General features: G+C 42.6%; 1 protein-coding gene across 1 annotated transcript in view; it reads right to left on the reverse strand.

The window, feature by feature from the left end:
- TTBK1 (tau tubulin kinase 1) overlaps positions 1-13,934 on the reverse strand; it is a 99,350-nt gene that overhangs the window by 43,275 nt on the left and 42,141 nt on the right. Inside the window, exons 6-8 of the mRNA XM_009331364.1 lie at positions 12,068-12,133; positions 10,428-10,520; positions 9,605-9,730 (exon numbers count right to left, since the gene is read on the reverse strand). Of these exons, the coding sequence (XP_009329639.1) occupies positions 9,605-9,730; positions 10,428-10,520; positions 12,068-12,133 (285 nt within the window). The remainder of the gene's footprint in view (positions 1-9,604; positions 9,731-10,427; positions 10,521-12,067; positions 12,134-13,934) is intronic.

Here is a 13,934-nt window from a genome sequence, read left to right on the forward strand (position 1 = left end):
GAAAGGCTGAGAGAGTTGGGGTTGTTCAGCCTGGAGAGGAGAAGGCTTCGGGGAGACCTTATTGCAGCCTATCGGTACTTGAAGAGGGCTTAAAAAAAGATGGGGGCAAACTTTTTAGCAGGGCCTGTTGCGACAGGACAAGGGGGAATGGCTTTAAACCAAAGGGGGGTAGATTTAGACTAGATATAAGGAAGAAATTTTTTACGCTGAGGGTGGTCAAGCACTGGCACAGGTTGCCCAGAGAGGTGGTGGATGCCCCGTCCCTGGAAACATTCAAGGTCAGGTTGGACGGGGCTCTGAGCAACCTGATCTAGTTGAAGATGTCCCTGCCCATGGCAGGGGGGTTGGACTAGATGACCTTTAGAGGTCCCTTCCAACCCAAACTATTCTGTGATTCTACAATCATTCTCCATTCACTTCTTGCCATTCTGCCTTTGATTTTAAAGATGTCATGTACATGTCAGTGGTCTCTTTTTTTCAGAGTGTACTGTCCTAGTCTAATTAGTCTTTCCGTATCTGGAAGTGAATCTATCTCTAGCCTCCTTGTTACCCTTCCCCACACTTCTATGATTTCAAGATATCCTTTCTGAGATGCAGGAATGGAACTACACACAGTATTTAAGAGTATGCTTCACACAGATTTACATGGTAGTATAAGGATATTTTCTGTTTACCCTCTAATACTAGTCTAATTATTCTTAGGATTATATTTGCTTTCAGACTGCTACTTTGGCAAGGATTACTGTCAAATGTCTTTTAGAAATTAATATCCCCATATCCTCAAAGACTCCTTCCAAGAACTCCATACATTTGTAGACAGATGCCCTCATAAAAGCCATACTGACTTCTGCTCATGAGATCATCCTCACCCATCTGTCCACTAATCCCAGTCTTTATCACAGTTTCTGTTTCTTTGTGATATACATGTCAGTGTCAGGGACTGGCATCTTCTGAAGCCATTTAAAAATTGGTACTGCTTCTGCCACCTTCCGTTCCTTTGATACTAAAGCAGTCTGAAGTAAGAAACCACATGCTAAAATTAGAATTTCAGCTGTCTTATTCTTAGCATTCATTCATGCAGTCAAGGACCCACTCAGTCAAAACAACTTTTGTTACTTTCTGCTATAACTTCTGTAATGCTTGCATTTGACTTTGCAAGCCATTTGGGATTTTACAGACCTCTGTTGTGTTCCCTGTAGGGTATTTTTTTGCAGGCTGAAGGATACTAGTGTCCTCAGCTGCCATTATTCTCAAGCTATTCCATGGTCTTATTGATCCTTCTCAGCTTTCTCTGAACCCTTTATACTTCTGACGAAAGGTCAAAGCTTTACAAGGAGGAAAGTGGAATGGGAAACTGAACAAAACATTCCCAACAACAACCACTGCTCCCAGAAGTCATGCAAAGAGTTACTGGATCCTGTCTAGGGATCCTCTGCCTGCAGACACAGCATTATTAGGGACCAGAAGAGTTTCCACAGTCACCACAAGCCTCTGATACTGAGTTTCCTTCTGCTGGGCCCAAGAACAGCTAACTTGGCAGTGCCAGGAGGAAGATGACGAGAGATCCCTCAGTTACACAGGATGTCAAGTAAGGAGCACAGCAAGAGCCTTGGCAGGAGGTGCTACAGATGCAGAGAGTTGGAACTCAAAAGATCTTTAAGTTGCAAGGGAACTCAGGCGATCACCTAGTCCACCCACTACTCAAAGTAGGGCTTACCTTCAAGTCAGATTCAGTTTCAAAGTCAGATCAGCTTGCTCAATGCCCTGTCAAGTTATGTTCTGAAGATGGATCTTCATCCATCTCCAAGGATGAAGATAATTTTTTCCCGTATAGCTAATTGCAATTTCCTTTGTTGCAGACTGCGTCAATTGCATCTCATCCTTTCACTGTGCACCTCGGAAGAGTCTAGCTCAGTCTTCCCTATAGGTAGCAGAAGGCAAAACCAGGATCCCCTTTGATGCTCTCCTTCTTAAGGTCAAAGAAATCCATTTCTCTCAGCCTCTCCCCTTATGGCATGTGCTCTAGCTCGCAGTCATCTCGGTGGCCTTCCACTGGGCTCACTCTCATTTGTATGTCTTTCTTGTACCAGACACAGCTTTCCTGATGTGATTTAACAAATGCCTAACAGAAGGGAATAATCACTTCCCTTACACCGCTGGCTATGCTCTTCCTAATACAGCCCAACGTGCAGTTAGCTTGCTTTGTCACATGGACACACTACTGTTTCATGGTCACCACTAAGACTTACAGGTCTGCAGAAGCAGAGCTCCTCCCTAGCCAGTTAATTGATCCCCAGCCTGTATTGTTCCACATGTTTATTCCATCCCAAGTGCAGGACTGTACTTGCCTTTGCTGAACCTCATGAGATTCCTGTAAGTCCGTCAAGGTCTCAGTGAGTATCAGTACTACCCTTCAGCATATCAGCTGCTTCTCCCAAATCCGTATCTTCTGTGAACTGGCTGAGAGTGTGCTCTGTCCCCCTGTCCCATCATCCAAGTCTTTGATGAAGACACTGAACTATTAGCTCCAGTACTGTTACCTGAGAGATACCACCAGTGGCTAGCCACCAACTGAACTTTGCACTGCTAATCGCAACCCTCTGACACCCAGCAATCCAGACAATTTGCCATCAACCTTGTGGTCCACTTACTCAAACCATCTCTTTCCAATCTGGCTACAAAGACATTATAAGAGACTGTAAAGTCAAGGTAGATAACATTCACTGCTCTCTCTGTATCCATAGAAGAAGTCACCCCCTCACAGAAGGCTGGTCAGGTATGCTCTGTCCTGGATAAATCCATGCTGGCTCTTCCTAGTCCCCTTCTAACCTTTCACGTACCTGGACATGCTTTCCAAAACTAGTTATTTCATAATAAGCCCAGCATTCCTCTTCAGCAAGAATATAATGCCCACCATAGCTATGCGTGTATACACCATTCCATTAAGAATTTTTTAGTTTGTATACCATGGACCTAAGGGTAGATGGAGGCTGACTTGCCATATTTTCTTAGCAGTAACAGACCTAGCCTTTTGGTGTCTGGACAGAACACAAAACCAAGGAAAGTGATTATGAAGCATGTGCATACATGAACAATATGATCATTTTTTTCAAAAACTTTATGAATAACCATTTGATGGGGTTTGAGGCTAGATGAAGAGACTTCAGGGAAGGCTGAGCTCAGGTGATGAAGGAACGTAGGAAAAGGTAGTAGATGACCAGGTAACATCTTCTCATAAGACTTCCTTGATGCAGGAAGATATTCCAATTTCTCTCTACTGGTTGAGAATAATGCATATGTCTGCCACCCATGCACCAGGTAAAAAAAGTTATGTACACCTAATTGTAACCCAAAAAATTAGGCTCAAATTATGAAGCTACCAGACAGGACTAACCTCCAGTACACCCAACAGGTCTATAACACATGCAGACAGGGACCCATGAAAGCAACCCTTTATCACAGTGCCTGTAGTTGGCCTTACTTGGAAAAGAGCTTCCAAGTCATAGGGAAGTTGTGGTGAAAGACCAACAGTTTGGATAGGTCTCACTGGGAATTCCTCATATACAAAGGGTTGGACTCGATGATCTTAGAGGTCTTTTCCAATCTTAATGATTCTATGATTCTATGAAACGTTGACCATTCTGGAACCCTGGGAGGTAACAGGAAAAGCACAAGACAGTATATTTCATTCAGACTAGCTGCACTGTACAGCAATCACTCCACCTCTCCAGGGTCCAGAAAGAGAAGGGAGACAATGGCTACAGATGCAGATCAGATCCTCTTCCCTACCTACAGAGTAAACAGAGATCCACAGCACCCCATGAGAAAAAATACAGAATTTTCCCTTGGAAGGTTATCAGAGTCACAGGAGAATGTTATTGAAACAGGGGCAGAGCACGGACTGGATTCAGCTTTGCCCCTTTAGGGCTGTTCAGATTCCTGAGCTTCCTATTGGGCCAGATTTAACAACAGAAAGGGATAAGCAGTAAAGAAAATACATCGGATAAACCGAACAGCGGCACAGCAATGGGAACTAGGGAACCCTTGTGGTACCTTTCCCCCCGCCCCAGCACTGGACGAGGACTCATGACTCAGTAGATGTAGGCTGGTGAGGGCATATGGCCATATGCCAGGTCTAGACCTTGTCACATCAGAGCATGTCAACTTCCACAACACAATGTGCAATTCCAGCTCTCTGAGTATCAAAACTACTGGTGGGATAAAGAAGAGGCCCAACATGTTTCTCTATTAAAGATGTTAATGTCCACGAGGACATAAAGCTTAATTGCACATTTTGCAGTAGCACACCATGTTTTGGGCTGATGCCTCATAGAATGAGAGAGAAGCCAATTGTGCAGAGATTACCCATTAAACTGTCATGAAACATCTTGTCAAATGCCTTCTCCTGGCCAAGGTTCAGGAAATGAATCACAGTCAATCCTGAAGTATCAGGTGAAAAAAGTCCCAAAACAGTTATGGATTGTCCAGATGCTCCATCCTTGAATTCTTCAGGGCTCATCCAGGAAGATGGAATCTTTCAACACAAACTTCAGGCGTGGCAAGTTGTTCTTGCTCAAGTTTCTAATCTGCACTGGAATCCCCAACACAGTATTGAAGAATAAATATTAGGCAGACTTCTTAAGTGGCTGGGGTCCCCTTTTGACAAGGCAATGATCCTGATATGTGTTTGTAAGCCCTAGAGGGATGTCTGGGGAGAAAACACCAAGCCTATGATGGAAGACTTCCAATAACTTGGCCAGCATGAGAGAGTTCAAACTGGCATTGGTTGTCCACAGGGAGTCTTTCCCATATGCTCTGACAATATCTGGTACTGACTGGACCTGAAAGGAAGAGGTCTATGTACAAAGCTCTTACCTTCCCACATCTGCTCTGGACGTGTACAAGACTGCCATTCTCTTACACAATCACAGGTGATGTGATCACTTTTTCTTGGGTGAAATGCAATTCACAATCCACCAGCTGAGGGAATCTGATGGGCTCCCAGGCAAAGGCACCCCAATTTATATAATCTTCCAGGACCAAAGGTCACCATTCCTTTTCTGATACTCATTGTAAAAAGATGGATCTTTGGGGAGAGAAGCCAGCCACCTCCACAATCATATCTGAAACTATCCCTCTACCAGCTGGGCCCAGCATGCAACTGTAGTAGAAAAGATTTTCATGCACCTTTCTCACATCCTGTCTTCACTATGCCACGGAAAAAGGCATGTCTCTCTTGCTGTCAAATGAGTCAGAAAACCCAAAAATGTTGCTCTAATGCCCACAACCTCCTGCTGTGAAACTGCTAAAAGTTTGATCCTAACCATGAACCAATACTGACAATGATCCACTAAAGGGACAGGCCTGATGTCAGAGGCCGTAAGCCCAAGAAGTGCAAAAACACAAGGTGTAAGTAAGATCCATCACATGACAGCTCAACTCTATTTTATTCTACCATCATTTTCTTCACCTATGCCTAGGCAAAGCTTGTGCCATCTATCCATCAGAGAGTAGTAGTCTCCAGTCACACTTAGTCTTCAGTTACAGCCTGGTATCTCTCTCTTCTGACATGATCTCAGGGGCCCAAAACTGTGATAAAATCCCCACTCAGCCTGAAGCATGCTTAGGAGAATCTAAAATGGCAAGGGAAGGCAGACAACTACTGACAAACACTTTTTGATGGCTTAGCCTTGGGGCATAGAGGTCAATAGTTAAGAACTGGACACTTCCCATGGATCTAGAGCGTACATCTGACCAAATATGATCTTGGCAGCCTTCACCTCCATGGGGAGTAGGTCCAGGAAGAACAGGCTCACCATCCCATCAGCTTCTGGGCGCAGCTAAGATCATTGGTTAAGTAAGAGTGAACCTGCTGCAGACACATGACGGAGTAATCCCCTTTTCCCCCCAAGGCAGGTGACTACTTGGATGCTGCAGAGTGTCAGCTATGTTATTTTCATATGTTAAGGAGGATTATGATCTTCCCAGTCAGAGCTGGTAGGGGAAAGGACAGTAGTGTGACTACTTAGTTGAGGCAAATGAAAGATAATCATGGTGGCTAACAAGTGCAAAAGAAGAAAAAAAACAATCGCATAGGGGCAAGGATGTGAGTAGGAGAATTGCAAAACTAGGAGACCGAGAGAATTCACACAAAGACAGAAAAAGCCGTAAGCCAGGCTAGGGGGTGGATGGAGAGAGAGAGAAATATGGCTCTGAGTGGTGGGAGAGGACTGTTTGGGTTTTTTTGTTTGTTTGGTTTTTTTAAAAACAATACAGAGAAAGAAGCAGGCCGCGGGGGGGAAGTCATGGGGTCACTGAGATCAAGTATCTGCATTGCCTTCCACCCCTAAAACTTTTTTTCCTGTGACAGTGAATAAACAAGTCTGAAGATAACAGATGCAGTTGCTTTTTCCTTCATGCAACAGTTCAGGTGTGCTGCACAATGGTGGTGAGGGCTATAGGTGTATTTCACCCCTCTCCCTTCCCATCCTTCACACTAGCATATCTGCTTAGATGGACAATCCCACATGCTGATGATGGCAGAGCTAAAGAAAAAGATTGCAGACTTCAGGGCATGGACTACTTGGAGCAAGGAGGACAGCAGCAGCGGCCAGTTGCCTATTGTCTGTCCCCATTTACAAAGGAGCAAGAAAGGAGGGGCTGAACCAGTATGGCTCTTCTTCCATTCATGTCTGGCCTATTTCTAAAGCCAAAAGCATCCTATGATATCCAGCATCCTGCAAAGCCAGAAGATATACATCAGGAGAAGTTAGAGAGATAATACATCAGAATTCAGACAGTGAGGGAGGAGGGAGCAGTCAGAATGGTCTTCTTATCAGATGCTCACATGCAGCGTTTATGCATCATTCCCCACTTCAAAATGATGGAGGTGGGAGAGGAAGGATTTTACCAAAACTTCATGCTACTGCAAAAGAAGCCAAAGCTTTACTTAGTATATGGAGATGGGAGCAATCAAAACTGCATTGCCACTGGATAAAACAGACAGAATATTAGAAAGTCTTAGGAATGGAATAGAACATCGTAACTGCAGTTTATCACTTCATGGGCTACGTACATCTTGAACATCCAATGCTGGCAAGTCCCCACCTCACAAAGGTACAATTGGACGAGGTTCAGAGGAGGACACAAACCAAAGGTGTGGTAAGGTTTCCTTCTGGGCAAAAAGCAAGCAGTAGACTAGGATCCTTCAGTCTGGGCAAAAGAGTAACCGAAGGGCAATACCGTGGAGGTCTGTAAGATTCTGTGTGGCTGGGAAGCGGGAGCGGGGCTAGGGACCAGCATTCACAGTTATGTCCGAGATGTAAGGGGCATTAAACAAGGCTGGCAGGTGGCAAGTTTAGAACAAACAGAAGAAAGTAGTTCTCACAGCAAGCACTTAAGCTGTGGTGCCTCCCTGTCAACATGGTGGATGCTAAAGGTTTACATGAATTCAGGAGGAGACTGGACAAGTTCATGGAAGACAAATTCATTGAGGGCTATGAAATAGAGACATTTTTGGTTTAGGAGATTCTTGAGCCTCAAGGATCCTTGATCCTCGAGCTTTGAGAGTTTTCTGGGGAAGTGTCACTGAATGCTCATTCTTTTATAATCTTCCCACAGCCAACACTGTTGGGGACATGCTACTAGGCCAGACAAACCTTTTCTCCAGCCCAGTGACGCTGCCCTTTCATCGTAATTTTTCTCAAAGAGGAGAACTTGGAGGTCGACTGGAGCTGGGTAGCTATATGAAACACCAAACCCGTCCAGCTACAGGACAGCATTCAGTCATAATCCTCACCTGGTGATTAGCACACATCTTAAATTGAAATATATTAAAGAGCTAAGAAGGGAAATAGTGAACTGTAACTTAAAATTGTATTCATATATGTTTTATTCTGTTTCCTTATTTCTAATCTTGTCATTCCAATTTTTAAATAAACCATGACTTTATATATTAGTAGACATACTTCCCCAATTTCCTTAATTTCCCTGAGGGTCTGGTACTGGTGACAAATTCAGATGCCATCTGATATACTTTTTAATCTTTCACAGTAATAAATCCAGATAAATCAATATAAAGACATCTCTGGAGCTGAGATGTTTGGAGAATTTGCTGGCTGGAATAGGCCTCCAAGTCAAGCTAGAAGAATCACTGTTTGGTGGCAAGCTGCAGGTGCCAGACTTTTGTGGGGAGTTCCCTTTTGGAGGCTTCTTCCCAGAGCTGCACCTGCAAGAAACTGAAGGCAAAGAGGCAATTCACAGCTTCAGACAAATCTCGTACTGTGAAAGAGCTGTTCGTGATTTGTACTGCACTAAAATTTTTTTGAAACATCTCCTTCCGTTTCCATCTCAAGGATGGCTTTTCAGTTAGGACACAATTATTTTAAACTGGAATAGAATATAGGAGGATGTAGGTTCAAAAGGAGCTTTGGAGATCCCTAATCCAACCATCTGCTCAAACCAGGGCTAATTGCAAAGTCAGATCAGGTTCCTCATCCAGTTGACTTTTGGAAATCCCCGAGGATGGAAATTCCACAGCTTCTCTAGGTACCTGTTCTGTACTTAAGAACCCTCATTCTGATTTTTCTCCCCCTGGATTTAGTCACAATTTCCCTTGCTGCCTCTGAGAAAAGTCTGCCTCTATTCTCCCCACAACCTATTCTCCCGACAACCGTCCTTGAGGCAGTGGAAGACAGCAATCAGATCCCCTCTTTGACTTTTTTTCTCCAGGCTAAACAAATCCAGCTCCCTCAGCATCTCCTCAGTCCACCTCCATTCCTGTATAGCCCTCCATCTTAGTGGTAAATGTTATTTTTCCACTGTACTATCCAGAAAGTATTTGCCTTTTTTTTTTTCTTTTTTAAAAAGTTGTGGTTGCTATGCTGAAACACGTATGCGGCTAAAATACAAAAGCACTGTTGGAGAGAGTTTGCTGGAACACTCTCCTACCATTTTCCCACTCATGTGATGCACTATCAACAGGAGCAGGCACTCATGTAAGACTGCACAGATCTGCTAATAAAATGTTTTCATCACTCTGGTTTTAATGTACAGAGAAAACCACTGTGATAAAAAAGGGACACAGAATCAAGTTGCCTCAGCTATATTGTGTTATTTGAGCTACTGTAACTGATGACATGTATGCTGATAGCAAACAGTGAATGGGAGAAAAAAATATATGTTAAGACGAATATTAAAGAAAGAGATAATAGCTAAGGCCCATATGAGTCTGCAAGAAAACAAAGGGGTTGGTGTGCACTGTTGAGCTGTTGGCATAGGCTCTTTGCAGACTTTGGCAAGCTGTGCTAAAATTCTGTCACATTTGGAGTATCTCAAAACTTTTGTATTTTAATGAAAGCCAAAAGTACTCTGTTGTTTGGGAAAAGCTTTCTGGTCTGGAGTACAGGATTATTTTGGACAGGGTGGTGGAAGAAGAAAAAAAAACTTTTGAGATGTTGAAGAACTGTACAGTCCAACCTTTTTCTCCCGGTCCTAGGAAAGGTATTCCTCAGCCAGATATGAACATGTGCATGGAAATGTTAGAAAATCCAAATGCCAATCCAGACTGCCATGCATCAGACTGGTAACAAAGAAAGGCTCTTACCTGATAGTCTGGCTTGGTGAAGTAATCTAGGCTTGCAATATGATCCAGAAAAAGGTGGAACTCTGAAGGCATGTGTTTTAGCAGCATTCGGTGTTCATACTTTTCTTTTATCATGCCAACCTGCTCCTGGAAAAAAGAAAATATCTCAGAGCCAAGAATCTCTTCTATTGCTTCATATTCATACAGTCTTATCATTCCTGGAATACCATCTCGTCTTATCATTCTGCGAACACGGTGTCTTCTTAGACCCAGCACTGTCTACACAATTCTCCTATTTGGTGTCCCTGGCAAAGGGGAATCCTGAGCTGGAAACGCTCTTCAGAAGTTGTCCCTTTGGCAGAGCCTTCTGCACAGGTGACCTATTTCTTTCTATGGATTTTATTCTCCAGCACAAAGTATTTCCAAGACAACATGAACAGTTATCTTTATTCTGTTTAACTTTCCAGTTGCAATTCCCATTTGGCTTGTTTGGCATGGCAAAGCATTATCCTCCCGCCTTTCTAAAGGCTCTGTTTCTTTGTCAAAAGGACAGCTCCACTTTTCCACTTTTGCTGTTTGCTTTGCAAGAACAAAGCCAAAGTCGCTTGATCAAATATGATTAACAATGTGCATAAGAAAATGTCTAGCTACTCCAATAAGACAAGCTCCACACTGTGAGTCAGAACACACAAAAGCAGGTTAGCATCTTGCAGCTTTTTGCTGCAGTGAAGCCAGAGCCTGCTTTTCATCAGATCTTGCTGCACTGAGCTGCAGGAGGAATAATAAGAGTCGTAATAATGAAAATGTAGCACCCTATCTTAAGCACAGACACTAGGTTTCCTACCTTATCTTTGATCTTTCGCCATGGAAGCTGACCTACTGCAAACTCCACCAACATGTAGAAGAGGGACCACAGATCATCATGTCTACCCATCTCCTGGAGAAAAGAGAGACGAAGACTGAGGAGCAAAGTTCCATGCTGCTCAGTAGTCCAGGTGTGCTCTCCAGACAGGCTGCCTCATTTTAAACAGCAGGAAGAAAAGTCATACTTCCCATGCAATGATTAAAGAAGCCAGATTAAAAACTAAAGATGCAAAATCAAGCATTTATTAAACTTGGCAATGTCAATACAGTCACCCGAATAACCTCATTTGTTTTCCTTTTTGTGAATATATTAGGAAAGAGTTTTTATCTATACAACAAAGCACAAGTTTTCCAGGCCCTCACTGAGTATACAGAAATAGAATATTTATTAATGGGATGTGGAATAACCTAGATTAAGAAAAAAACCAAACTGTGTGTAGAAAGTTTTTTTATTATTATTTTTAAGCCGAATATAACTCAAACTCTTTAGACAAGACAGCATTTACTCAAGGGCTTTTGCAAAATACTCATCATCAAGCACCACAACAATTTACAGATTTATAATATTTCCACATACCACTCTTCTCCTGGCCTAGCAAATGGGAAATTGAAACATAGGGATTAAGGCTGAAATTGTCAAAGCACATGAAGTCATTTTTGATGCTCAACATCCAATGTCTAGAACATGATTTCTCAGAATAGCATGCATTCTACAGCAATTTTTGTGTCTAAATATACCTTCAGCTGATGCCAGTTACAGCTGGCACTATTCAGCTCTTCCAAAAATTATACCTCAGGTTTCTCAGTGCCTCCCAGGAAATAGAATGAATTCATGATGGCATCCAACTGCCATCCCCTCACACTTTCCACCTTCTGCAGACAATAACTTCTTTCACTAAAAAACTTGGAACTTCCTAAAAACTTGGAACTTCCTCATATGTCACAGGTCATCCTACAGACTCATCCCAAGTAGGCCAGAAACCTGGAGGTAATGCAGGAGGGCTGATAGTTTCCATCTGGCAAGCACTTAGCAGCAGAACCAGAGGACTTACGGTTTATTGTCTACACAGGAACATTACTGAAATAGGACAAATGCGTGTTTTGAGAAGAATGTTGGATGAGACTTCTGGAAGCGTTTAGAATGAAACAGGCCAGACACTATGTAAATAATGGCTCTTCAGGGAAAAATAAACCTAGGTTTCACTAGGTGGCTCTTCACCTGATGGCTTGATGTTAATATTAAAAATTCCAGGTAGAGAATGGATCTGGGGACTTGGCACTTGGTAATTCACAGCCAAGTTCTGCTAGAAACTAGCAGCAAGCAGCCTGGCGCTTAACCTGATTTCCACTTTAGTGTGGGTTTTTTTCCCTCCCTTAAGAAGTGTCTGATAATGCAATAATTACAATTATTAAGGCTGCCAACTAGAGAGGGTCCAATAACTGAATCATAATTTTGATTTTACAGTCAACAGCCTTGACCACCTAATGGAATTCATCTGATATACTAATTCCTGTAGGTAACAAACCAGAACTCAAGCCTCTTATTCCTCTGTTCCTAAAAACAGGTTTCTGAGGAGAAATAACCTTGCTGTTAACTCCTTATAACCCAAAAATACTCACTCGGTTTTTGTGTGCATTCACCGAAGCGTAGCGGACCGTTCCTCGAAAACCAGCAACATTGCGAGGCTGAAGGGAGACAACAGAAAATCTCAGAGATAGAGCAGATTACTAAATCCCCTGCGCAGCTAACTCCTGAGAACTTCTTGTCTGCACTGTTATTTTGTATGTACCCAAGGGATACAGAGCTCTCAGTGCTTTCATCTGCTCTAGCAGCCAGCTAAACAGACAGCATTCTCCAATTCTGCATTTCTAGAAAAGCTTATTTTACAGAGAGGGCAAGATGGTTACAGTGATAGGTTAGAATAGTAATAGTCTAGGCATGGAGCTAAGAACATTATCCAAGATCATATTTTCTTTTTTAAACTCCAGGTCAAGGGAAAAGCTAGTAAAGAAGTGCAAGTGCAAAACTGAGTCATGAATAACATGAGCTAAGCAAAGCCTGAGGGCAGCCTGGTCAGGAAAAGAACAGGGATCCCCTACTCTGACACAGGGCAGATGACCATACGCATTTGCTGACACTGGTTGTCAACATCCTCTGTAAGACTTAAACAAATTAAGAACCTCTGACTTTCAGAGTTCTTGCTTTTTTCCAGATTCTTCCCAGTGTATCCTACACCATGTATCTTTATTTTCTCTTTCTCTGATTCTCTTGTTCTTTGTGTCCTCAGGAAGTGAAGGCTTGATATACTGGCCTTGGGAAGAAGGCAGTCCTCCTGTGACTATACTGCCAAGCTGGAAGCTTTCTCTGTTCTGGGGGCTGAGCAACACTTCCAACTCTTTCCACTGCTGCCTCCACAAGAATATTAGACCATGTGAGTTCACTTACTGAAGATATCATTGTTCTGAAAAAATTGCATTTAAATAAGGACATCCACCAAATCTTTTCAGCTTAGCTAGAAGCACCAGAGTTAACAGCAGTGCTTTCAAAATTCATGTGGCAAAACCAGGTTCAGGCCCAAGACATCTTCCATCATAAGGCTAAGCCTGGGCAAAGAACTAAACATACTCATAATTAAAATCCTACTCTTGCAGAAATTTGAGCACATTAATAACAACTCTAATTGGGTAACTTGTCCCACTTAGGTCAGTTGATTCATGTTTGTTCTTTCAGCTGTGCCTATGCGTTCAGAACTAAGCCTAAAACTCTATACTTTTATTCTAGGCCACCCTTCTGCCAGTTTAAATACGTACAATTCAATTGCTTCCTTTTGGGTACAGGGAAGTTGCTCTGAGTTTCAATACTCTCAGAAAGAATAAAACTTTAAACATTTTTTAAACAAGTTTACCAACACCGTGCCACTAACACACACCTGAATGGTGTGTGTTACAGCTCTTAAGTTATAGTGACTCCAAGCAAAAAAAAGCTAAAAGTCTCTTACAACTCCTTTACGTTAATCAAATACTCCTCAAGGAGGACCTGTATGCATATCCCATGCACTTAATGCAGCATTTAATCTTGCAGTACACCAGCCTGAGCTATAAGCTACTTATTTAGCAGCAGGTTATAGTTGAGATATTATATTCATGATCATGTACCTCATTTCTCCTGGAGCATACATTTAGGATTCCCACTGACAAATGACTGCAAAATATTTTTCAGAATTCCAGTGAATTCACTGATGCGAGTTCCTGAAAAGCAGAATACTGGCCACTGGAATACATCTGTTGGAATCAGCCATCACCGTAAATGTCCTCTACATATTCAAAAGCAAGAGGACATTCCTCTTTTCCATTATGAGTGGAAGCTAGTGTGTTTGGGTACTTTTCATGAGCCATAAAATAAGAGTGTATTGTGAACAATTCTAGTGTGTAACCTGTAATGTTTTCAGAACAAATATTGTTCAATGTCTGCAGTCCACGGGAGTTT

The sequence above is a fragment of the Pygoscelis adeliae genome, unplaced genomic scaffold (genome assembly GCF_000699105.1).
Source record: "Pygoscelis adeliae isolate BGI_AS28 unplaced genomic scaffold, ASM69910v1 Scaffold259, whole genome shotgun sequence".
Classification (NCBI taxonomy): Eukaryota; Metazoa; Chordata; class Aves; order Sphenisciformes; family Spheniscidae; genus Pygoscelis; species Pygoscelis adeliae.